The 26,744-nt window shown below is 42.0% G+C and overlaps 1 protein-coding gene across 5 annotated transcripts in view; it reads left to right on the forward strand.

The window, feature by feature from the left end:
• The window catches only part of PHLDB2 (pleckstrin homology like domain family B member 2), a 112,249-nt gene that overhangs the window by 24,331 nt on the left and 61,174 nt on the right, over positions 1-26,744 (forward strand). For all 5 annotated transcript variants that reach the window (XM_061134167.1, XM_061134166.1, XM_061134169.1 and 2 more), the window contains one exon: positions 18,402-18,785. In XM_061134167.1, the coding sequence (XP_060990150.1) occupies positions 18,402-18,785 (384 nt within the window). The remainder of the gene's footprint in view (positions 1-18,401; positions 18,786-26,744) is intronic.

Consider the following 26,744-nt stretch of genomic DNA (forward strand, 5'->3'; position numbering starts at 1 on the left):
TATTGCTTTCAGGTGTACAACATGGTGATTCAATATTTTTGTAGATTTTATTCCACTTAAAGTTATTATAAGACATTGGCTATATTCCCTGTGCTATACCATATATCATTGTAGTTTTTTATTTTATACGTAGTAATTTGTGCCTCTTAATTCCCTACTCCTATAAGTCCCTCCCCACTACCCTCTCCTCACAGGTAACTACTAGTTTGTTCTCTATATCTGTGAGTCTGTTTCTGTTATGTTTATTCATTTGTTTTATTTTTTAGATTCTACATGTAAGTGCTAACGTGCAATATTTGTCTTTCTCTGGCTGACTTGTTCATTAAGCATAATATCCTATGGGTCCATCTGTGTTGCTCCAAATGGGAAGACTTCATTCTTTCTATAGCTGAGTAATAGTCCACTGTCTATGTATACCACACCTTCTTTTTTCATCGGCTGTCAGTATATCTACTTGTTCTAAAATGATAGTCATTTAAATTCTAAAAGATCTACATGTTTACTCCCTCCCCTACATTTTGAGTTTTTGATGTCAAGTTTTACGTCTTCATGTCTATCCCTTAGTTGTTTATTGTAGTTATAATTGATTTTACAATTTTTGCCTTTTAGTCTTCGTGCTTTTGATTATTATAGTTGATCCACAGCCTTTCCTATAAACTTGCCCCACCTGTGGGATTTTTCCTTTCCTATAAATTCTCACATCTTATTGTAGCCTTTTGTTTTCCTCTTAGAGAAGACCCATTAACACTTCCTTTAGGGTCACTTTAGAATTGATGAACTCAATATTTTCTTGTCTGAGAAGTACTTCATCTCTTCTTCACTTCTGAAGGATAACCTTGTTGGGTAGAGTACCCTAGGTTGCAAGTTTTTCCCTTTCAGCTTTTAAATATATCGTGCTACTCCCTTCTGGCCTGCAAAGTTTCTGAAGAAAGAAGAATGGATAGCTTTATGGGGATTCCCTTGTATACGGCTCTGTTTTTCTCTTGCTGCCTTTAAAATTCTCTCTTTATGGTTAATGTTTGCCATTTTAATGGTAGGTCTTGATGTGGGTCTTTTTCAGTCCATCTTATTTGGGACTACCTATGCCTCCTGTACCTGGATATCTATTTGCTTCTCCAGATACATTTTCCACCCCATCCCTCTCTTCTTCTTGGGGGAACCCTATAATGTGAATATTATAATGCTTGATATGTTTCAGAGGTTCCTTAAACCACCCTCATTTTTTAAAATTTGTTTTTCTTTTTGTTATTATGATTAGGTGATCTCCTTTTTTTCTGTCTTCTAGATCACTTATCTCTAGGTGTATCACCTCATCTTCTTTTAAGTTCTTCTAGTGTATTTTTCATTTCTGTTATTGTATTCTTCAGCTCTGACTGGTTCTTTTTTGTTTTTTTCCTAGTTCCTTGTTGAAATTCTCACTGTGTCCATCTATTCTTTTCTCAAATACAGTTATAAGCACTTTTATAATTAATGCTTTTAATTTTTTTACCTGGTAAATTATTTATCTGATCTTTAGGGGTGTTCTCAGCACTGTTTTTTGGTCTGCTGTTTGAAGCAAACTCCTCTGTCTTCTCATTTTGCTTTGATTTCTGTTTCTGTGGAGTCAGGTGAATAGTGACCTGCAGCTGTGAAGGTGTGTCCCTCTGCAGTCTGTGTGAACTCAGTGGCTCTAGGGGGAGAGTTGGATCCGAAGTGAGCATGGATGGCGCATTCCCCTGGGGTGCGTTGTCAGCTGTCACCTTCGTAGGAGGTAAGGATGGAGATGGAGAGGTGCAGCCAGGGCCCCTTGTAAACCTGGGCTTGATGGCTGACCTCCCTCTTTGGAGGCAGGCCCAGCTCTCAGGGTGCTGGAGCAAAAGCCGTTTGGGTTGGATCCCTCTAACGGTGTGCTTTCTCCTCACTGCGGCGCTGCCACCCTTGAGGAGAGCAAGCCAGAGCTGGCAGGCCTGGTCCCGGCCCTGGTTCAGACTGTGCTGCATGCTGAGACGGTCCCAGCAAGCCGGCCAGAGCCCCAGGCAGTTTCCAGTTTGTTGCCTTCAGGACCACTTGCAGCCAAATCTGCCTTTACCCTTTTCAGAGACCTTTACCCTTTTCATGGTTGAGCTGACTCTGCCTCCTCTGTGTGTCTTCCGGAAGCAGCAGCGTTGCCCTAGTATGGTGCAGCAACAGGGCAGGAGGGACTGCAGTGGGCACCCTCTGCAGGCGGGGCTGCAGGGTAGGATGGTGTGAGAAGCCTGGGCAGTTTCGGTCTGCTTTCTGCCCCTTGCTCTGGGAGTGAGGAAATGTGTGTGCTCTTCACAGGTGGAGTCTCAGTTTCTTACGGCCCTCCAGTAAGTCCCACTGGTTTTCAAAGCAGCTGAAGGGTCACATTTTCTGGCGTTTTACCTGGACTGGGGTGCCCAGTATTTGCCTTGAACCCATCACTCTCCAGGGAGGATCCCAGAGCCAGTGACAACCCCTTCATCTTCTGCATCCCCTCATGGAGATGCGAGTACCGACGTTGTATTTTCCCTCCCTTCCTACTTGACTGTGTGTGGGCCCTTCTTTACAGCCTTGCTTGTAGAAGAGCCCCCACTTTGTGCCAGCTGGAAGTTGCTCCACACATGGTTGTACTTTTAATGTGTTTGTGGTGGGGGCCGTTGAGCTCAGCATCCTCTTTCCACTATCTTGACCTCCCTAACGTCCAGATCTGCAGTTTTTTAATTTCTGTCAACTTTTGTTCTTCACAGTCTTCTTTCACTTTCTGGAACAACCAGACACTAAGGCAAATGACTTAAGATATTGTAAATTATGTTTAAGGCGACACATCACAGAATATAATTACTATTGATATAAAAAGGCTTGTCACAATTATAATTCAGTGTAGCTGAACATGAATTTTGTATTTGTTAAATCTTATACTGTATATAGAAATAATCTTAACATCTTTTCTGTAAACTAGTAGAAGACATTAAAGAAGTTCAGATCAACTAATCTATGATAAAACTAATCTAAACTTATCTTAAAGATAAAATTATACTTGTATTATACTATGCACTGATAAGATAATGCAAAGACATATAGCTGTTTTTTAAACTAAATTATCAAATCAGTGTTTGATAATTTGTGTAAAGATTCACTTTAGTCATATAAACTTGTTTTCTAAGGAAAAGAAAACTGTTTCTGAAGTCAAGACTTTTGATGAAGAAGGTCTTTTTCTTAAAAAGAATACTTTTAAATTTTTAGAATTTCATTTTTTGGGGAAATTTTGGGAATATTAGATTTATTTAAATGCTTATTAGTGTCTATAAACCAATCATAATAGAGGTCCTTTATTTTAATTTATTATTATCTTCAGGAAGTAGGAAAATATTTCACTCTCACATGGTGATATCTTTTCTCAGTTACAGAGACTGGGCAAAAAATATTGTCCTGATTCGAGTTCACAGAAAAATAACAGATGAGAAAGAACGACAAACAAATGCTAAACCATGCCCGCTGGAGAAAGACTGGCTTCCAGTTCTACCTGACAGATCCCTAAGTGGTCAAATCATAAAACCAGATTCCCAGCTATTGCACCATTAATGCAGATAATTATCAGTTACTTGGAAACCAAAACCCTGCTCAGACGTAGACAAGAATCAGAAACCCAGAATAGGCAAACACAAGCATTAGAGGACAGCGAGTCGGTGAGGGTGAAGCTCTGCTGCCGCTTGGGATTTACTCCAGGAGCCAAGAAAAGCTATGCCGGGGCTTCCAGCCCGTGAGATATTGTTCATGAGCAGTACAGTTCAGCTGGCTCTTCAGGATCCACTGGGACAATTAACTGGGATCTCCACGTTGTCAAAGCATAATTTTAAAAAAATAAACCCAACTCTTAGACAAATATAAAATTAATAGGTGCCAAAGACTTACTGAATTCATTAATGAGGAAACCAAGCAGGATAAAGTAGATACACTAAACATAACTTCTGTAGTATTTTTTGACTTAAGTTTTGACTGTCTCAGTGTTTCATTTGGATTTTTTTTACATGTGCAATCTTTATTTGAAAACTTAAGGTAATTATTTAAAGTATTAAAGACTGAATCCTAATCATGAACCTCCAAAGACCTCCTAATGGGGTACAACTGTTCATAGTGAGTCAAGATTAAATAGCTTCCAACTGCTGTGCTATTTGAGTTGTTTCGTTTTTAATAATTTTTCTTCCTTCTTTCTTGCTCTAAGCTGCCAGTTTTTCTTTTGTCATTGTGCCAATCTTTTTTTTAATTTATAACTTTTAGAAACCAGATATCAAGCCTTGTTTAAAAATGTTGCCAACTGTGAGTTACTAGGTGCAAGTGAGATCTTGAGAGGGTCCTGTGTGCCTGAACTGTGTGTACTTCGGCTCACGGACCTTGTGACATCATTTTGGGCTGGTGTGTGGTCATTTAGACTTCTCAGTTCTGAGCTGTTTTCCAAGCAGAGGTGATGGATGAGGTACCTCTAGTGGGCTGGGGTGCTGAACTTTTAACAAACTAGATGCTTCAAAGACTAAAGAAATCGTTATAAAGTAGACAAGATATTCTTTTGTTCATCTCATTTGAGTCCTGCCTCCCTTCCTGTAATACAGAGGTAGTGATGGCCCTCTAGTTCATGTCCTGGTCCAAGACAGTCAAAGTCATTTTAAGAAGGAAAGGGGAAAATTAAAAGCTTAAAGCAAATCCTACTGCTATTTAGACTGTGTTTGGCTCCATCACCAAAAGCATCTGTGTGCTATTGTGGAGAACTGGTGGATTCTCACAGCTTGCTTTGTAACAATCCAATGTTTTCTTTCTGGTTGATGACAGTCATCTGCAGTGCCTTGATAAACAGCATTGTCGCCATTTAGAACTATGTAGAACCACACTTGGCATTCATTTCTCCATGCGTGGAACAAGTTGTAATGTGATGCCGGTTCTCATGAGGCATCATGGAATAAGATTGTCTAACTTTTTACATGCTCTACCACCCCGGAGATGAGGTTGATTTCCATGGTATTTATTACTTGAACAGGTGAAATGTCTGGGACAGTAATTGTCTGCAATTTAGAAGATGTTTTGTTCTAATAGCCTCTCTGAAAGCACTTTACAACAAAAGCATTTTAAGTTGCAAAGGTCTGGGACTGTGCCTGTCTGTTCATCTCTACCTCGTAGCCAAGTATGCAGAATATAGGAAGCAATGTACATGTGTTTTTAGAAAGTAAATGAATGGCGTTCCTTCTGGCTTTCCTTTCCTTATTCTGTGGCTGAAGTATGCACCCTTAGTTCCCAGATCTCAAACTTAGGTTTATTCATGTAGTTCTAGGTAACAGTAAAGCTGTCTACAAAAGGATGCAAATATCTCAGCATAAATGAACTTTTTACTTCTAGAAATGGAAAAATTCTCTTCCACTTTTTCAATTAAAAATAAAAATAAAAGAAAGGTATTTTTCTTTATGTTGAAAAATTTGTGGCATTCTTTGTAAGATCTGGTGCTGTTCAAAACCAAGGCTCGCGTACTTTTGAGTAGACAGTAGGTGTAATGTTTTTGAAGTTAAATGTAAGTGTAATTGAGGATACCTTAGGACTTAAAATATAAAATGGAATTTTATAAAAGTGTATGTTCTCTTATACACTACCATATGTAAAATTGATGGCTAGTGGGAAGTTGCTATATCACGCAGGAGGCTTAATCCGGTGCTCTGTGGCAACCTAGAGGGATGGGACGGGGTAGGGGGTGGGAGGGACGTTCAGGGAGGGACAGGTCACGTTGCTGTCGGGCAGAAACCAACGCAACAGTCAAGTCACTGTGAGTACCTCAGAAAAGCGTGAGGACTCACTTTAATTCAAAAGCAGTGAAAGGGTAGTAATATTCTACTCATAAATAAAGCAAAATCACTCAAAATATATATATGTGTGTGTATGTGTGTGTTCTCTCATCTCCCTGTGGTGGTAATATACAGATGGCATTTTAGAGGCCAGAGAGTAAACAACCTTGATACTTCGCTTCTGTAATTAGAGAAACGTATTTGGGAAACCAAGAAGAGTGAGCATTGTCAGATGAAAGCTGCTCTCCCTGTAGATATGCTTTGCTTTTGTATCTGCTTCTTGCTGCCTCCACTTCCTAGTGACTCCTGACCCCAAAGACAGTTTGGTCATTCAGACTGTTTTGTATTGTAAATTGGACAGCATTTCTTAGCTGGAAGCAGAATGGACGATGTTATAAGAATGCTTATGGCTGCCTAGCCCTCTTTCTTTTTTCTTAAGTAGACTGTGTTTGGAATGTGAAGACACACTTAAGTATTGAAAGCTATTTTGTACTCCCATCTGACTTGAAAGGCATCTGCTTCCTGATGTGGCCCTTCCTCTTGCTACATCTTGACTATAGTTTTAGTTTGAGGAAAAAAAAAAGGTTGCACTAGTGGGAAGCAAGCCATTTAAACTGCCAATGGGGTGAGAGGTTGGCTTACTAACCAAATAAAGTGAGTGGCTCAGTCTTTTTAAAGGGATATTTAGAAATTATGACTCTCTTCCTGTATTCTGAGTCAGAATGTCCATTAGTTCATTAATTGATTTAATCCCCAGGTTTAACATAAGCTTTAGAATGATTTGTATCTGTGGAGCCATGCTTTTCTTAGCTCTGATGTTTAAAACAGCTGGTCAGCTCTCAGCCTTCTTTTACTTTCAGACCTTTTGGACGGTTTATAGTCTGCTGCAGAAACACAGTATAAGCTGTAAATGTGAGCTATGTATTTTTAAACTTTCTTACATTGAGAAAAACTTAAAAAAAGAAATTAATTATGATATGTTGGATATTGGTCAGTACAGGATTAGACTGGTAATACTGTATACTGGCTAAATAAGCTATCAGTTCTCTAAGCCAACTTCTTCCATTTCTCTTATGATTAGAGTAAATCTATAATTAGTAGATAATATAAAGTATATAACATAAAGTAGACTGTTATCTATGGTCAGATCACCTTGGATCATGAGATCATGAAGACTTTATCTTTTAAATAGCAAATTGCTGGCTTAAATGTAGATGTTCAGTAAATATTGAAGGAATTTATTCTTTGCAAACTAGAGTTGCCAACTATCCCCAGTTACCTGAGAATAAAAATTATCCATCTTTTTTTTTCTTCTTCAGTTGGAGGACTAGATGGGTAGAAGAGGAATGGGAAGGGGGAAAAGGAGCATTTAGCCATAATCTAGTGACTCCACATTGGGAAAACAGAGCCAAAAGTCTTAGTATAATTCTGTGTTACAGTAGTCTATGACAGTTGCTGTTAAACGTGAGTTCCTCCATACTTGAGAGCAAACCCTAGGTTCTTGTTACAGTGGCAGTACAAGCTCTTTCCTCTTGATGGTGCCAAACATTTAAAAATCCCTGCTTAGAACTGAGGGATGTGTACGGTGCACCTCAGGTGCATAATTCAGCATTCTTAGGCTAAATGTTGAAATATAGAATGTAACTTAGACTAAAGGGAGGCCCCATATGCCACTGTGTCACTCATGGGAAAAGTTACATTCTTTTTTTAAAATGATAAAGCATTATAGAAAAACATATAAACTGAATGAAAATGGAAAACACTGTATATCAATACCAGCAGGTATATGGGAGAGGGGAGATGAGAGAAAACTATTGATTCTTTGCAGGAAAAAGGATCTCCATATTTGTTGTCAAATTACTTCATATTTCTAAACTAAAAGCCACTTACTGACTTGCCTTTGACGATCTCTCATCAAATAGTAGATTTAGTAACTGCTGGCTAATTCTTATAATGAGAAATTTTCCCTCCCTGTTCCACAAAAGTTTATGGGAATATTTGCTATGAAGACTGTTTTTAAAGTTTGAGGTTGATTCTTTAAAAACAAAACAAGTCCAAAACAAGTATTTAAAATCAAACACATTCATCACTTTTTCAATGAATGAATTTTGATTCAGTCATCTCAATGTGTAGGTTAAAACATTTTAGAAGGCCCTTTAAAAAAGTTAATCTTTATATTTTATAGGTAACTCTAGATTCCCATGCAATTAATTATAAGGAATAGTTCAGAGATCCTTTCCCCAGTTTCTTCCAGTGGTAACATCGTGTACACTCTGGTACAATATAATAACCAGTGTTACCAAGTCCAGGCTCCCACTGCTTGCCTCAGTTCAGTTCAGTTCAGTTCATTCGCTCAGTCATGTCTGACTCTTTGTGACCCCATGAACCTCAGCATGGCAGGCCTCCCTGTCGATCATCAACTCCCAGAGTCCACACAAACCCATGTCCATCGAGTTGGTGATGCCATCCAACCATCTCATCCTCTGTCGTTCGCTTCTCCTCCTGCCCTCAATCTTTCCCAGCATCAGGGTCTTTTCCAGTGAGTCAACTTTTTGCATCAGGTGGCCAAAGTATTGGAGTTGCAGCTTCAGCATCAATCCTTCCAATTAACACCCAGGACTGATTTCCTTTAGGATGGACTGGTTGGGTCTCCTTGTAGTCCAAGGGACTCTCAAGAGTCTTCTCCAACACCACAGTTCAAAAGCATCAATTCTTCGGTGCTCAGCTTTCTTTATAGTCCAACTCTCACATCCATACATGACTACTGGGAGAACCATAGCCTTGACTAGATGGACCTTTGTTGGCAAAGTAATGTCTCTGCTTTTTAATAAGCTGTCTAGGTTGGTCATAACTTTCCTTCCAAGGAGTAAGCGTCTTTTAATTTCATGGCTGCAGTCACCATCTCCTGTGATTTTGGAGCCCCCCAAAATAAAGTCAGCCACTGCTTCCACTGTTTCCCCATCTATTTGCCATGAAATGATGAGACTGGATGCCATGATCTTAGTTTTCTGAATGTTGAGCTTAAAGCCAAGTTTTTCACTCTATTCTTTCACTTTCACCAAGAGGCTCTTTAGCTCTTCTTCACTGTCTGCCATAAGGGTGGTGTCATCTGCATATCTGAAATTATTGATATTTTTCCCAGCAATCTTGCCTCATGACATGCCAATAAATAAAGAGAGAAGTTGTTGGGGCAAGAAATAGCAACTTTACTCAGAAGGGCAGCAGGCTGAGAAGATGGTATACTAGCACCTCATCTTACCCAAGTTAGAATTCAGGCTGCTTTTATATTGAAAGTGGGGAGGGGGCTGGTTGTGGCAAACACTGCTGTTGGGATCCTTTCTTCTTGCAGCTGTCCATGTAGGTGAAGTCATGGTGTTCCTGTAAACCTCCAATAAGAAAAATGTTATTTTCTGTTCTGAAACTTTTTACCTCCATATGAATGGAAAAGAATTATACTTTTAAAAATATAGCCCTTGAGAATGGGCTATCATGGATTTCAGCCTATAGGCAACATTCCTAACTTGTAGCAAAAGCAGTAAAGTATAAAGGGTAAAGAAACAGATCTAATGTGGAGTCAGATTTGTTCTTCCGTATTGTAGCAGGGTACATGATGACATATGGCCGGATGATGATGCAGCCACGGCACAGAACAGTTCCAGCACCACGAGGGGCTCTCCTGTTGCTCTTGATAGCTGCACCTGCTCTCCTCCTGCCCTCATCTCCTCCTCAGCCCTTGGCAGCCACTAGTCTGTTCTCCATTTCTGTATTTCTGTCATTTGTAAATGTTATACAAATATATCAGATACTAGGTAACCTTTTGCATTTGGCTTTTTCCACTGCCCAATATTCTATAGACACTGAGTCAATTTGTTGCTGTTGTTGCCTTTTCTTCAGCTCTAAATCTGGGATTTATGAGACAAAAAATCCCAGGGAATTTGTCTCTGCTTTTCCTTGAGACTCTAGTTTCCTAGCTGATCTGCTGCTTTCTCCCCATTTTTCAGAGTTTTATGCTTGTCCTATATATAAAATGTTCAAGGTTCTTAGTTTTACTTTAGTGAGAATAAGAGAAAGGATCTCTACACCATCTTCCCAGAAGCAGAAATCAGTAAGATCGGTTTTTCAAAGTTCAGAACAGCCAAGAAATTTGGTGAAATCTAACTGACTGCAAGGGAGATCTATTTCTGTGGGAGTGTGTTCTACTGAAGAACTTTGGTTTGGAAAATTGATGTTTTTCTCATTCAAAATTGCCAAGACCCTATCCCAGATCTGGGATTGTAGTTTAGATTTTGAAAAAAAGATAATTTTAAGAAACACTAAGTACAGTTAAAAAGAACAAGTTTCTTAAGACATGTATTTCTTTCATTTTGATTATAGAATAGCAGAGCCAGAACTTTGAAAAGTTTGACTTTTCCATCCGCTTATGAAGACCAAGGCCTAAATCATGTCAGACAGATTATAATTTTTGAAAGCTGCTTTGGAAGAAAGGAGAATATCATTACTTTCCTAACAACTCAAAGAAAGAAAGAAGACATGTCATTGTTTACTTTTAATTTCTATATGTAAAACGCTATAGCATGCTTTTTAAATTACAGCACACTGTATTTCCCATGAGCTGTATCTCCCGTAGATGGCTGTATTGCAATACTTTCAGTTGATATGTGATGGCCCACCCTTCTGTGTTTTACACGTTACACCTTCCTACTTTTTCACTCCAGCAACTTCTTTATGCATTAAAAAAAAAGTTTATTTTTTAGGATAGATTTTCAAATGTGAAGATTGAGTTTTGGTATCTCTCGTACACTGGTTTTGATTGAACAGAATAAAACATTACATAAAATTCTAAAAGTATTTCAGTGGGTTGTACATTGTACACTGCAGTCTTTCAGGAGAAACAAACAAATCAAAAAGATCCTCTGGAACTTAGTTAAACCGCGCTGAAAGTGTAAGCAAAGGACAGTACTGCTGGACTTTTATCGTGTTGTCTGTAATGGTATGGAGCACTCGCGTGATTGCTTTAACAGAAGGTACCCAAGCACCAGGCAGAGTTTCTTCTGAAACGGTGATGCAAGAGGAAAAACACCTGGCATAATTTTCTTAAGCACTGTAGAAATTATGAGTATATTGATCACATGAACTTCCTTTCTTTACAGCCAGTGTTTTTCAGTCTATAGCGAGAAGTGAATTGTTTTTCTCCTTAAATTTTCTGAGTAGAAGCAATAATGTTATGGAGACATTCATGACAGTCATTTTCTTTCAAATGACATCTTGTAATATTTTAAGAGTAGTTCACCACAACTTGGATATTTTATAAAAGTAAAACTTTTCCAAAAGTGCGTGTCTGCCAGTTGATTTTAAATGGCAAAATGATGCAGAAAGGCATCGGGAAAGGACTAAACCACAAAAAATCCGGGACACAAGTGGTCAGAGGTTGACTTAAGTCTGCCGAGCAAATGCAAGGAACAGCTAGACGCACAAAAAGGAAGTTGAGAAAAGATTCTTGGGTTAGAAAGGAACATGATTAATTTAATAAAGTGGTAGTATTTGAGGACATGTCTGATGTAGATGAAAATAAAGTATTACCTCAGCATACATTTGTATTATGTGTAATCCATATAACTGTATGTTATTCAATTATGAAACATATTAATATTTGTTGTAGTTCAGTCATAAAGTTGTGTCCAACTCTTTTGTGACCCCATGGACTGTAGCCCGCCAGGCTTCTCTGTCCAAGGGGTTTCCCAGGCAAGAATACAGGAGTGGGTTGCCACGCCCCCCTCCAGGCGACTGTTCTGGCCCGGGATAGAGCCTGCGGCTCCTGCCCCGTCTCCTGCATTACAGGTAGCTTGTTTCCCATTGAGCCACCAGGGAAGCCCATATTGATATTTAAATATATTTTATCACTGTGTTGAGTTAAATATATTATATACTTATATTTATACATATTTTCTAAAGTATAAGCTCCTCTAGAAGAGAGGCATAGCTAAAAAATAATAGTAGAAACAAGCGGATTTAAGGGAGCTGGTGACACACCACTTAGTAATGTAATTCTTTTAGAAAATGATCAGGAGTGTGAGGATTGATTTATAAGATGGCGTTAGGATAACTGAATTTCTCTGGGTGTGAGCAAAGGCAGGATGTGGTAAGCCCCTCAGGTATTTGAATGAGGCGTGCACTCACAGGGCAGGGACACTGGTTACCTCTGGCGTTTAGGGTGGAGCCAGGGGCAGCGTGAAATAGAAGCCTGGATTCTGCATCAGGGTGAAGCGTGCATGGGTTAGGAGATGGAGTGTTTGGAAGGTAGTTCTTTCTAGAAGCTACTCCATGGACTTAGGCTTTGCGGAATGTGTATTGCTCAGTAATGGTGGGGTTAGAGGGACCAAATGGCAGTGAGTGACAGATTCCTTCCTCCCTGGGTTACTGTGGCGACTGGCCGCAGGCACCTGATCCACCACAGGGAAGGATTCTAGGCAATGAGGGAATTCTTTCTCTTTCCAGATTGGCAAAGGAACCCCACAGTCTGTGAATTTTCAGGGAGATATTTGGCTGCATAAGATATTTTTCCTGTAGGCCACCAGTGAAGCTTACCTGAGCTTTTGTGTCCAGAGTTTTTATTGGACTTCATAACATAGGCATGATTGACTGACTGCCTGCGTGGTTAACTTCTGTCTCCAGGTTGATTGATACCACATGACCCAAAGCACCCACATGAAACCGTGTGGTCTTTCTGGAGTAGCCAGCCCCCACCCTGAGATTATCTGGTGTGGCCAACCTTTCCCTAATCAACAAAAACACTCTTATCAGTTATGAAATAGATTACCTTCCAGAAGCCAACAGCAGAAGCAGACCTCTCTTTGGGCAAAGTCAAGTTCTTTGTTACACGGCAAATGTATCTCAAAAGCGTAAGGCAACATAGGTCTGTTTCGCTGTCACACCCCGTGGCCAGCGTGGGCTGGACGAGGCCTCTGTGCCGTGCCTGCTCACTCACAGCCCAGGCTGGTGGAGCCAGTATCCTTGCAGTGTCATTCTGCTGTGATGAAGCCAGGCGTGTGATGAATCCTGTGCTGGCTGTTTAGGCAGCAGTGACGCTTGTTGCTTCTTACATTCTGTTGGTTGATGCAAGTTTGATAGTCATATCCAGTTTAGGGGTTGGGAAGAAAAGAACCATTTTATTCTGTGCCCAGAAAGAAGAGAACTGATGCTAACACTCCCAGGGATTTATTTCTACCTTAAGGGACTTATCTCTAAAAACATAGAGACCCACAGAAAAAGCGTCTAAGCCATTGCTTCCATTTTTCCTCCTTAGAGACCCACCTAATTGAAACATCAGAATTTGATCATGGAGTCTTGGAAATTCTGTTTACATGCTGACAGCGCGTCTCATTCTACCATCCACTTTTAAACCGAGATCTCTGACCCTCGCTGGTACACCCTATGAATTTCTTCCTAAAGTTTATTTAGGGTGTTGGCATCTATTGAGTCCTGATATAAAGAGGAAGAAATCTGACCCATCTCTGCGTGTACCTCGTTCCTCGTCCTCCAAAGAACCCCATCTCTCTAGCCACATAGTAGCTGCTGATCTTTGAGCGTGCTGTGATAATTCATGCCTCTATGACTTTGCTCATATGGTTCCTAATAGAAGTGTCCTGCCCACCTGTCCAGCAGACCAGACTCATATTTATCCTTGAGAACTCAATTCAGATTTCTTTTTCTGTAATTTTTGTGCACTGCTTTCCCATAAAAGAATCCATGTATTTTCTGTAAACCTCTGTTTTCAGTGCTCCTTTAGTCAGTTGCCTATTTGTGCCTCTTGTTAAAGATCTACAGGTACAAATGCTGTCTTTTTCTATGTTTGTCGTCCCAGAACAATACCAGGGAGTGAGTTAATAGATTGTTATTGAACTGAAGATATGGAGACATTGAATTCCTAGGATTAATAGAAGAGTGAGGTCATATTTATCAGTTACAACAGGTCCTCTTAAATAGAGATAAATCTCTTTTCAACTAAATTATTTCTAACCACTAAAAGTTGACCCTTTTTGTAATAAATAACTTAGCATATATAGTTATAAAAGAGGGATTTTCTTTTTTTTCTTTCCTTTTGAGGTTTTTTTTTTTTTTCATTTATTTTTATTAGTTGGAGGCTAATTACTTTACAATATTGTAGTGGTTTTTGCCATACATCGACATGAATCAGCCGTGGATTTACATGTGTTCCCCATCCTGATCCCCCCTCCCACCTCCCTCTCCATCCCATCCCTCTAGGTCTTCCCAGTGCACCAGCCCTGAGCACTTGTCTCATGCATCCAACCTGGACTGGCGATCTGTTTCACCCTTGATCTCAGATCATCCCACCCTCGCCTTATCCCACAGAGTCTAAAAGTCTGTTCTGTACATCTGTGTCTCTTTTTCTGTACATTTGTGTCTCTTTTTCTGTCTTGCATATAGGGTTATCATTACCATCTTTCTAAATTCCATATATATGCATTAGTATACTGTATTGGTGTTTATCTTTCTGGCTTACTTCACTCTGTATGATGGGCTCCAGTTTCATCCATTTCATTAGAAATGAATTCTTTTTAACGGCTGAGTAATATTCCATGGTGTATATGTACCACAGCTTCCTTATCCATTCGTCTGCTGATGGGCATCTAGGTTGCTTCCATGTCCTGGCTATTATAATGAGGCTTTTTAAATTGAAATATAGTTGATTTGTAATGTCCTATTAGTTTCAAGTGTATAACACAGTGATTCAGTTTTTGTATGTATATATACATATATGTATGTATACATTCTTTTTCAGATTCTTTTCGTTTATAGGTTATTACAAAATAATTAGTATTATTCCCTGCGCTATATAGTAGGTCCTTGTTGGCTATTTTATATATAGTAGTGTGCATATATGTTAATTCCAAACTCATAATTTATCCCTCCTTCCTTCTGTCCTTTTTGGTAACCGAAGCTTGTTTTCTATGTCTGTGGGTCTATTTCTGTTTTGTAAATAAGTTCATCTGTACCTTTTTAAAAAAATATTCCACATATAAATGATATCATGTGATATTTGTCTTTCTCTGACTTACTTCTCTTAGTATGATAATCTCTAGGTCCATTCATGTTGCTGCAAATGGAATTATTTCATTCTCTTTTATGACTGGGTAATATCCCATGAACATGACTTACCAACTGAGCAATGCCGACAGTATTCCTTGGTATATATACATATCACGTCTTTGTCCACTCATCTTTCAGTGGACATTCAGGCTGCTTCCATGTCTTGGCTATTATAAACAGTGCTGCTGTGAACACTAGGGTGCATGTATGTCTCTGAATTATTGTTTTCTCTGGATTTATGTTTAGGAGTGCGTTTATAGGATCATATGGTAACTCCATTTTTAGTTTTTTAAGGAATTTCCATATCATCTCCATAATAGTTACTAAAAGAGAAATTTTAACAAGATTTCACTCATGATTAAGAATTGGTATTCTTGATTTTCTGCATAATTTATTTCTGTATTATATTCACTCTCCAAGGGCTTAGACCGGCTGCTGTTGATTAGGAGAGCACTGGACAGGTTCAAGAGACTGGTGAGCTTCCTGACGCGAGCTGAGAACTACAGTGGGGCAATGCCAGACACGTTCATCTGAAAAGAGAGAAAGCTCTGTGGTCAAAAGACACAGCCCACAACATTTTTTTTAACCATTAAGGGAAAAAAAGGTGCACCATTTTCTTCAGATTTATTTGTTAAGCTCTGTGTCCCCTTCAGAGCTTCCTATGATATATGGAGATGGAGGAAAGGGAAAATGGAGAGGGAAAAAGATCTAAATGTATTTTAAATAATTTGGTTCAAAGGGAGCTACATTAAATCCTTAACACCAGTGTGTTAGGCCATTTAGATATTTAGTCTCTCTGCTGGTCCTTTTCTGCTGGTTTGGAAAGGTGGGTGGGAATTGGAGATCTCAAAGAGGGTAGCCTCCTAACTCACCAGGTTGTCAGGTGAAGCGTCAAAGGAAACTGAATTTTAGGAAGAGAACCACATCTCAGGTTGCCCATCCCAGTTTGGGCTTGCTGTCTCAGCATAACTGTTAATAGTGCTCTCTTTGATTCTCAAAGTATCCTGTGCGGAACGGCCGCCCTTGTCTCAGGTCAGAGTGGAGAATATCAGCGTGATGAATGGAGGATGAAGAGAGCTCAGGGCAGAATTATGAGGGCAATTCTGCTCAGGGTTTTCCTTAAAAGGCTTCTCATGCTTTCTGAAATGCCTCGCAGCCCTTTCTTCTGACGCACTTCTCATCATCAGTTTATTTTTCTTTGGTGCAGCTTCTGAGGGGGCCAGTGCATCTCAGCACAGTCTGGATTTCTGTTAGACTAGTGGGCAGCAGGACTGCACGCGTGTGAGATTCAAGTCTGAACAGATTGGTTGTGAATGGGGCGATAAGAATAGAGAGAAGCACATAGCAGTAGACCCAACTTCCTGTGCTCCCGCCTTGGAATACTGTCTCACCATCTGAAATAGCATTCATCTTAAGGCTGGCCTCATTTATTCCCTCTGGAATTAAGCAATAGCACTGGCAGCAAAAGAGACTATTTTGGGAAGGAGAGGTAGGAGGCATTTTGCCATGAATGACAGACGGGGCAGAAGTGCCTTTCATGCTTTTGAGAACTGCACTGTTCATTAGCAACCTGATTAATAGAAATTGACAACTTCCCTATAATCCCAAAAGCAATGAATGTCAAGACATACACACTGTCCCCTATGAAGATTAGCAAAGACTGAGTTTGGATGCTTTGACTTAATTTACCTACACTGCAGAAAGAGGAGTTTTCCTTGGAGATTAGCCTCTAATGCAGATGCTCTTGAGCAGGGATAAATTATAACATCTTGTCCCTATCCCCTTCCTCACTTATGCCTTCCAGTCGTTTTTGCTTATTCCCATGCAGACTTTTCTAGATTGTTAGAGAAGTCTAAAATGAGGCGATGAATGCTGTGCCACGCCGCCGCCCCCCCCACCTCCCCACTCCGCACACACTCTCTCCCCACAAGGCCGAGGTGGGTAGGGCTTGGCAGCTGGCGGCAGCCGCAGAGATAAATAAGCGCCGGGACTCCTGGATGCCCAGGGTGCAGAAGCTCCTGCGATGAGGTCGTGCAGCTGAGCGCCTTCCACGGGACGAGGCCATGAGGACGGGGCTGCAGCTGGAGTCCAGAAGTTCAGGCAGTGAAAGGGAGGTGCGGCTTATAAGAACCGGTTTAATAGTCCTTTTGATCATGTCATTGCATTTTTGGAGTGTGCAAAGTACTTAGGAAGACGGATGAAAGCCATTTCATGCTAATTTGTCATTTAATGGATGTATTTAATGAAAACCAGGGAACTATGTTGGCCTTTTCCTATTTGATTTTCTTATGTGATATTCTTCCACTAATAAAGAGTAAACTGCCTTCAGAATTTCATCTCTACAGATTTGCTGTAAGATATTAAAAGCAATAGCCCAGGGCTCCTTAACATTTTTCTCTTTTGTTACTGGTAACCAGTTTGGAAAATGTTTCTCTGTGGAAGACTTTAGAATCCTATTTTCAATGTGGTAGGTGTAATGACAAGAGATTTTTTTGCTATTTTATTTTTTTCTTTTCACTTTGGCAATTGAGCTAATGTGAGAGAAGAAGGTGTTGAGTTTCCTTATCCCAACAGTGCTGTCTAGGTTTATGATAAGCATTTTGTAGATTATATCCCATTGTTCACAAACATATAGTAAATTTACTTAAAGTCAAAAATCATAAATATATACTTGTTTTTTCTGGGGATCTTGGTGCAGTGGCAGTTAGTGGTACCGTTATAGACATCAATGGCTGGTATACTGATTTTTTAAAACAAACTGTCATTTTATAGCTCAGCTGAATGATTCAAATATTTAATGATCTCAGAATTTGAAATATATTGCTGTCTTCCTATCTAGACCTGATGTTGAATATTCTTTATCTTCCTACAACATTCTCTTTTTTTTTTAATTGATTTATTCATGTGAGAAATTGGTGGGAAAGATCTTTATATCATGACAAGATAATAAAAAAGTTTTGAAAGTTTTGAAGCATTTTAAGAAAAAAGATTAAAGATCAAGTTACGCCTTTCAAATTAAACCTTTTTTAAAGTAGCATTTTTCTTTTGTGCATCTAAACAGTAGAATGATATTTCTATAGAAAGAGAATTAATTTTAAGTGCAAATATAATACTAAGGCTGCAATGATGAAAGAGCTATTATTGAAGGCAGATAGTAGAGGGAGGCAAGGAGGTGAAGATTTCAAAAAGGAGATTAAAAAAAATCTTTGAAGTGTTTGGAGAATTGATAAATCAAAAAAGTTCTCACTAAGTGTTAGTATGTGCTAGGATCAGCACTGGGATATACAAATAAAAAACTGAGTTTGGGAGGAAAATCAGGCCTTGTTGAACCAGGTTTCATCTGGATTTTATAAATGGGTTCATCAATGATAAAAAGTATCACCAGCCGAGCGTGGGACTGTGTGAATCCACCAGTGGTCCCAGTCTCTGCTCTATGTGGACTGGCTCCCTTCTCCCAGACTCACCGACCTCCTGCCCTCTGTGTTCTAGGAGAGACAGCGTCTGGAGACCATCCTCAGTCTCTGTGCTGAGTACACGAAGCCTGACAGCCGCGTGGCCCCCGGCACCACCGTGGCAGACGTGCAGAAAATCAATAAGGAGCTGGAGAAGCTGCAGCTCTCCGACGAGGAGTCTGTGTTTGAAGAAGCCCTGGTGGGCCCGGACACCCAGTACAGGCGCCACCAGAGAAGCGCTCTCCACGACGCGGACCTGGCCGGCGTGGGGAGCCTCGGTCAGAGCAGTGCCAGCTTCCTCCCGCCACGGGGCGCCAGGAGTGATGAGCTGCTCAGGGACCTCACCCGGACTCCCCCGCCGCCCTCCTCTGCCTTTCTGAAAGCTTCCGGCGAGTCTGCTTACCTAAGTATCCTACCAAAGGTAAGGCCGGCCACACACAGGGATTAGATGCAGGGCTGGGACCGCGCATCCGCCCTGGCCGCGACCCCAGGGGTCATCCGCCCTGGCCGCGACCCCAGGGGTCATCCGCCCTGGCCGCGACACCAGGGGTCATCCGCCTCGCCGCGACACCAGGGGTCATCCGCCCTCGCCGCGACACCAGGGGTCATCCGCCTCGCCGCGACACCAGGGGTCATCCGGCCTCGCCGCGACACCAGGGGTCATCCGCCCTGGCCGCGACACCAGGGGTCATCCGCCCTCGCCGCGACACCAGGGGTCATCCGCCCTCGCCGCGACACCAGGGGTCATCCGCCCTGGCCGCGACACCAGGGGTCATCCGCCCTCGCCGCGACACCAGGGGTCATCCGCCCTGGCCGCGACACCAGGGGTCATCCGCCCTGGCCGCGACACCAGGGGTCATCCGCCCTGGCCGCGACACCAGGGGTCTTGCGGCTTGTTTTCCAGAATGCTTTCAGTGAAGCAGCTGCTCTGGTGGCCCAGACAGGAAAGAATCTGCCTGCCATGCAGGAGAACCAGGTTCAGTTCCTGGATGGGGAAGATCCCCTGGAGGAGGAAATGGCAGTCCACTCCAGTATTCTTGCCTGGGGGATTCCATGGTCAGAGGGACCTGGTGGACCACAGGCCATGGGGGTCGCAAAGAGTCAGACACGACTGAGCGACTAACACTCGCTAAGCAAGGCGCAGCAGATTCTAGTGTTTACTGTAAAGTAGCAGATTTAGACTCCAGAAAGTGTACCAGAACAGAAAGAGAAAGAAAAGCAGCGTGGCTTCTCCCGTCCTCTCTGGTTGCACACCTGAGGGTAAACACAGGGTCTTACCTGCCTTCGCGGTATTTCTGTGCACAGGTGGCAATGGAAGCGTAGACACACAGACACACAAGTATAGTGCTCTGCGTGGTGTTTTCCTCCTACTGAATGTCTTGAGCATCTTTGCATATTACTATACACAGTTCTACCTCATTCTTATTAATGGTCAACTAGTATTTTATTGTTTGGAAATACTGTTTAAATTGTTACCAATATTTTACTAATAAAATCTATATGCAGCGAATATTCTGGAATATATATATATTAGCACAAATTGTGCAAATGTGTCTGTGGAGTTGGTAGGTCAAAGAGTTTGTGTATTATTCATTTTAAACAATATTTCCAAATTACACTCTCAAAGACTGTGTGTATTTCCAGGTGACTCTTGAGAAGAGTTTATCCCTGCACCTTGTTATTCATACACTTGCCAAAGTATGTATCATCAAAATTTTTAATTTGCTAAGTTAGTTATGTTTTAATTTGCGTGCCAATTTAACTGGCAAGAATACTGGAGTGGGTAGCCGTTCCCTTCTCCAGAGGATCTTCCCAACCCAGGGCTTGAACCAGGGTCTCCTGCATTGCAGGCGGATTCTTTACTGGCCTCCCACCAGGGAAGTCCCCTCCTCACTGGTAACCATTAGCTTATTCTCTTTATCAATAAATCTGTTTCCGTTTTGTTATGTTTATCTTTCTAGGTTCCACATGCAAGTGCTAATATGCAGTATTTGTCTTCCTCTGGCTGACTTATCTCACTAAACATAATATCCTCCAGGCCCATCCATGTTGTTGCAAATAGGAGCTTTTCATTCTTCTTTGTGAATAATGTCTCATTGCCCATGTTTGCCACGTCCTCCTAACCATTCATTTGCTACACTCAGGTTGCTTTCATTCCTTGGCTATTATAAACAGTGTTGCTATAAACATTGAGGGGCATATATCTTTTCAAATTACTGTTTTTTGTTTTCTTCAGATATATACCCAGGATTAGGACTTGCTAGATCATATGGTGGTTCTGTTTTCAGTTTTTTTGAGAAAGCTCCGTGCTGTTTTCCATAGTGGTTTACCAGTTTACATCCCCACCCATAGCGTACTAAGGTTCCCTTTGCTCCACACCTTCGCCGGCATATGTTACCTGTGAACTTTTGATGATAGCCGCTCTGAGAGGTGTGAGGTGGCCTCGCTGTGGCTGTGATTTGCACTATTCTGCCGCTCTGAGAGATGTGAGTGGCCTTGCTGTGGCTGTGATTTGCACTATTCTGCCGCTCTGACAGGTGTGAGGTGGCCTCTCTGTGGCTGTGATTTGCACTATTCTGCCACTCTGACAGGTGTGAGGTGGCCTCTCTGTGGCTGTGATTTGCACTATTCTGCCGCTCTGACAGGTGTGAGGTGGCCTCTCTGTGGCTGTGATTTGCACTATTCTGCCGCTCTGACAGGTGTGAGGTGGCCTCTCTGTGGCTGTGATTTGCACTATTCTGCCACTCTGACAGGTGTGAGGTGGCCTCTCTGTGGCTGTGATTTGCACTATTCTGCCGCTCTGACAGGTGTGAGGTGGCCTCTCTGTGGCTGTGATTTGCACTATTCTGCCGCTCTGACAGGTGTGAGGTGGCCTCTCTGTGGCTGTGATTTGCACTATTCTGCCACTCTGACAGGTGTGAGGTGGCCTCTCTGTGGCTGTGATTTGCACTATTCTGCCGCTCTGACAGGTGTGAGGTGGCCTCTCTGTGGCTGTGATTTGCACTATTCTGCCGCTCTGACAGGTGTGAGGTGGCCTCGCTGTGGCTGTGATTTGCATTACTCGGGTGACTGGTGATGTTGAGCACCTTCTCGTGTGCCTGTTTGCCATCTGCATGGCTTCTTCGAAAAGCTGTCTACTCAGGTCTCCTGCCCTTTTTAAAACAGTTGTGTTTCTGATATTGAATTATATGAGCTGTATATTCTGAATATTAACTCTTTATTGGTCATGTCATTTGCCAATATTTTCTCCCATTCAGCAGGTTGTCTCTTCATTTTGGTGATGGTTTCCTTTGCTGTCAAAAAAACTTTTCAGTTTAATTTTAAGTTTTTAGCGGGGTGGGGTTCCCTTGTATGCGACTCTGTTTTTGTCTTGCTGCCTTTGAAATTCTCTTCCCCATCTCTGGCTTTGCCGTTCTCGTTGTGATCTGTCTCCAAGTGGGTCTCTGAGCTCATCTTCTCTGAAACTCCCTGCTCCTCCTGTACTAGAAATCTGTTTCCTTCTTCAGCTTCAGGAGCTTTCAGCCATAATTTCATCCAATACATTTTACACCCCTTTCTCTTTTCACCTTCTGGGACCCCTGTAACGTGAATGTTATAACACTTGATGTTGTCTCAGGAGCCCCTAGGTTTGTTTTTCTTTTTGCTGTTTATGATCGGGTGATTTCACTTTTCTCTCTTCCAGATTTCTCATGTGTTCTTCTGTATCACCTAATCTGCTATTAATTCCTTCGAGTGTATTCTTCATTTCAGTTATTGTATTCTGGAGCTCCATCTGTTTTTTAAAATATGTTTTAGTTCCTTGTTAAAATTCTTATTCTTTGTATCTTATCTTTTTCCACCGAGCTCAGTTAACATTCTTATTACTAATACTCTGAACCCTTTTATCTGGTAAATTTTTATCTCTGCTTCATTAGGGTTTTCTTCAGGTCTTTCTTCCCCCTTGTTCTTTCATTTGAAACATTTCCCTCTGTATTCCCATTATGTTTACCTTTATGAAATTGGTTGAAATAGTTACCTACCCTGATCTTGAATGGGATATCCTTGTGTGTGGGTGCCCCTGTGTGGCCTGCAAGCGCCCGGTGGCTTTGGTGGGAAAAGCTGGATCTGAAGTGAGCAGGGACCCATCTTCTCCTGGGCTGTGCTGGCGGCTGTCACCTTGGTGAGAGGTGGGCTGGCGATGGAGGGGCTAGCGCCACGGCCGGGGCCAGGCTGGCTGCCCCCGTGTTCAGTGCCCGCCACTTCCCTGTCTGGGTGCCAGCAGAGCTCAAGCTGCTGGAGCAGGAGCCCTGAGGGTCGAGTCCAGGCAGGTTCCTCTTCTTCTGTGTGCGCTCCCTCCCCGAATGCAGCCCCTCTGTCCTGGCGGGGAGCCGCTCAGGAGCAAGAGACGCTAGATCAGGCGCTTGTTGCAGACAGGAGCAGCTGCGGGAAACCAACCGGACTCCCCACACTGTTTTCAGCCTGCTTCCTCCCCCTTCTTGCCGAGAGCAGGCAGACACGTGCACCTGCTCTTCGTGAGCAGAGTCTCGGCCTCTTGAGCCCTCCTGTAAGTCCCACAGTTTTCACCAGCTAAGGGACTTGTCTCACCGGGGCTGGCCCCTACGGCCGCTGTGCCCTAACTTCGCAGGCGGGGTCTCTGAGCCCGTCATATCCCGCTCCTCCTCTGTGTCCTGCTAGGGGCATGGGTCCTGCCTGATTGCCGTCTCCTCTCTTCCTGCACGACCCCATGTGGATCTTTACAGCTTTGCTTGTAGCAGAGGCTTTCCTCCAGGCTCCTGTTTGTGTCCGGCTGGAGTTGCTACACATCTAGATGTATTCTGGATGTGTCCGTCAGGGCGGTGAGCTCGGCATCCTCCTGCTCTACCGTCTGGATCTCCCTCGTCCTCCTCGTCACTGATTTTTAAAACATGCTTTGTCTCAGTACTAGGAGCTATTGTGGTGGTAAGGACATTAGTCTTTTATCATGAGTTGTCTTCCCCTTGACATTATTAATGACTGTTTAAGATATATTGGACATTTAACAGTTCAGTTCAGTTGCTCAGTCGTGTCTGACTCTTTGCAACCCCATGGACTTCAACATGTCAGGCTCCCTGTCCATCACCAACTCCCAGAGCTTGCTCAAAAGCTCATATCCATAGAGTTGGTGATGCCATCCAACCATCTCATCCTCTGTCATCCCCTTCTCCTGAAAAGGTTGTGTAAAGAGTTTCTATTTGTCCTCCTTGCTTTCCTAGAGTATCTCCTATTATTTACATCTTGCCTAAGTATGACAGTGGGCCTCCCTGGTGTCTCAGATGGTAAAGAATCTGCCTGCAATGCGGGAAACCCCAGTTCCATCCCTGGATCAGGAATATCCCCTGGAGAAGGAAACGGCAACCCACTCCAGCATTCTTGCCTGGAGAATCCCATGGTCAGAGGAGCCTGGTGGGCTACAGTCCATGGGGTCGCAAAGAGCTGGACGCGACTGAGCAAGGAACACACCTGAGTTTGGTACATTCATCAGAACTGATGAACCAACTTTGATACACAATATTGACTAAAGACCCTAGTTTACATTAAGGATATCTTCTCGTATTGTATGCTTCCCTGATAACTCAGATGGTAAAGAATTCACCTGCAATTCAGGAGACTTGGGTTCAATCCCTAGGTCAGAAAGATCCCCTGGAGAACAAAATGGCTACCCACTCCAGTATTTTTGCCTGGAGAGTATTACGGACAGAAGAGCCTGGCGGACTACAGTTCATGGGGTTGCAAAGAGTCAGACATGACTGAGTGACTGAACATACACACACTTCATGTTGTATGGTTCTATTGGTTTTGACAAGTACAGTGTAATATGTCCATTGTTGCTGTCTCATACATAATAATTTCATCACCCTGAGAATCTCCTGGATTCAGCCTGTTTGTTTCTCTTCCCCGCTGCCGTGAAACCTTGTCAGCCGTCATTCTTGTCATTGTCTCTGTAGTTTTGCCTTTTCCAGTGCAACAAAACTTTCTGACTGAATGTTTCTAGTCAGAAGTCTACCTACCTATAGAGTTTGCCCATGTATTCATCAGGACTCTGGACTGTTCAGCCCTTCTTTCTTCTAAGGACTAGAAGAGTAATTCTCACAGGAGGGTAATTCTGAATGGGACTTCTGTCTCTCCTGCTAGAAAGTTGCAATGGTTAGAAACTAAGATGTGGGGTAGAAATAAAAAATTCTTGGTGTTCAGGCAAAGTAAATGACCCATCATTTGAACATCCGAGCTGTTGTCATCAGACATGGGGCTTCCTGCACTTTTTATCTTAAATCCTTTCACTCTCGTCCTTCACAGAGCCCTGCCAAACTTTTGTTAAAACAGTGAGCTGTGTGCTCTGAGGACTAACTTTCGGGAGACGAGTTTCCCCCTGAAGGGCTTCCCAGGTAGCACTAGCGCTAAGGAACTTGCCTGCCAATGCAGGAGACTCAAGAGACCTGGATTCGATCCCTGGGTTGGGAAGATCCTCTGGAAGAGGGCGCGGCAACCCACTCCAGTGTTCTTGTGCGGGCTTCTGTCCATGGGGCAGCCAAGAGACAGACACCACTGGGTGTCTAAGCACACACACATGGCTTCCTCCTGAAGAGGGCTGTGACAAGAACACTGTTGGGTATAAATGAGCAGATTTTGACAGATGTTTTCCATTGCCCCAGTACGCTTCCGGGAAATAGGACTTTGAAGCTTGGAACATCTTTGCAGCACAAAGTGGAAGACTGTATCTCCTTTAGAGACGGGAAACATCCAGGGCCCCTCTGGGCACCACACGGCAGCTTAGACAGAGTGAGCTGAGACATCCAGGGCCCCTCTGGGCATCACACAGCAGCTCAGACAGAGTGCAGCTGAGAAATCCAGGCCCCTCTGGGCATCACACGGCAGCTTAGACAGAGTGAGCTGAGAGGCAATGGGTTCCAGGGAACGGGTTTTCCACTTTTGATTCTGTGAAGACAGACATATGTTACCTTGAGACAGGAGATAGAAGAATCTTTAAAAAAAGAAAAAAAGTCCTGTTCTTTTGTTTTAAATGCTCTTCCTCTTTGAGTGTTTTTGGATTATTTACTTAACAAAGTACAGTGTTTGTTATTATCTATCTGAGGAGTAAATGGAGAAGAATGTGAAAAACACTCTAAATTGATTTAATGACAAAGATCTTTATATTTAGGAAGCCTGAAATTCACCATTTTTGACTTTGCTTTTATCTAACACTTAAAGATGCAGATGACCTTGGAAGCATGCTCTTTTTAATTGGCTTTATGAATCTGTCTACAACCACCTGAGGTGAAAGCTGAAAACAGCTCACTCTTTTTTTCCTTGCAGTTTTATTGATATATAATTGATATACAGCACTGTATAAATTTAAAGGGTACAGCCTAATGACTTGACTTACATGTTTTGCAAAATGATTGCTGCAGTAAATTTAGTTAATTCCATCTTCTTATGTATTTGCCAAAAAAATATTTATTCTCTTGTGATGAAAACTTTTCCGCTCCTTTTGAGTAATCATGTAATCATTCTGTCTACAGTGGAAACCCTTCATACTTGCAACCCTCTCTGATCTCAAGAGGTTTCTAAGTTAACCTATCTGATTTTTTTAATGGTAATGTATAGGCTTCCACTGAGAGTTAAGTGTTTTAATAAAATCATATATTGTGCATCTCCAGATATGCTGTTTTTGAGTTAATTCCATCCACAGGCACACAGAAAGGGGAGATAGGAGTAGGGACAAGACAATTTCCATTTACTGTGCCCCCCCCCCTTTTTGCATATTTCTTCTTAGAAACCTCTTGAGATCAGAGATCTGCATACACACACACACACACACACAGGGAAGGGTAGATGCAAACTGTCTAGTCCCTACTGTCTCTCCTTTCTGTGTGTGTGTAGATGGAGTTAACGCAAAAACAGTACATCTGGGTATGCACAATATGTGCTTTTGTTAAAACATCACTCTCAGTGGAACCCTATACATTACTATAAAAAAAATCAGATAGATTAAAATTCCACTTTTCTCTGTCACCACAAACTAAAGCTGTTTAGTGGCTACCACACCCTTGGTACACTCTTGTTTTTTATTTGGATATAAATGAGAGTCCAGCATCCTCATTCCTTTCTATTACAAACCACAGTTTTAGAATGCCTCTTAAAGATTTTGCTTTTTATAAATAACAATAACAAAAGTCAATACCTAGGTAACTTTTACTGCTACAAACAGACTAACAAGTTGTCTTTTCTTAGACCTATTGTGATAAATTTTCTAGAAATGTTGAGTTATACAGATACCTATAAGTGCCACTGTTACCTATCAGTATAGTTTCGTGGATTGTTCAGTTTTTCTTTTCTTTTGATGCTTTGCTTCCACCAATGAAAG

Source organism: Dama dama, chromosome 31 (assembly GCF_033118175.1).
Source record: "Dama dama isolate Ldn47 chromosome 31, ASM3311817v1, whole genome shotgun sequence".
In the NCBI taxonomy this organism is placed as follows: domain Eukaryota; kingdom Metazoa; phylum Chordata; class Mammalia; order Artiodactyla; family Cervidae; genus Dama; species Dama dama.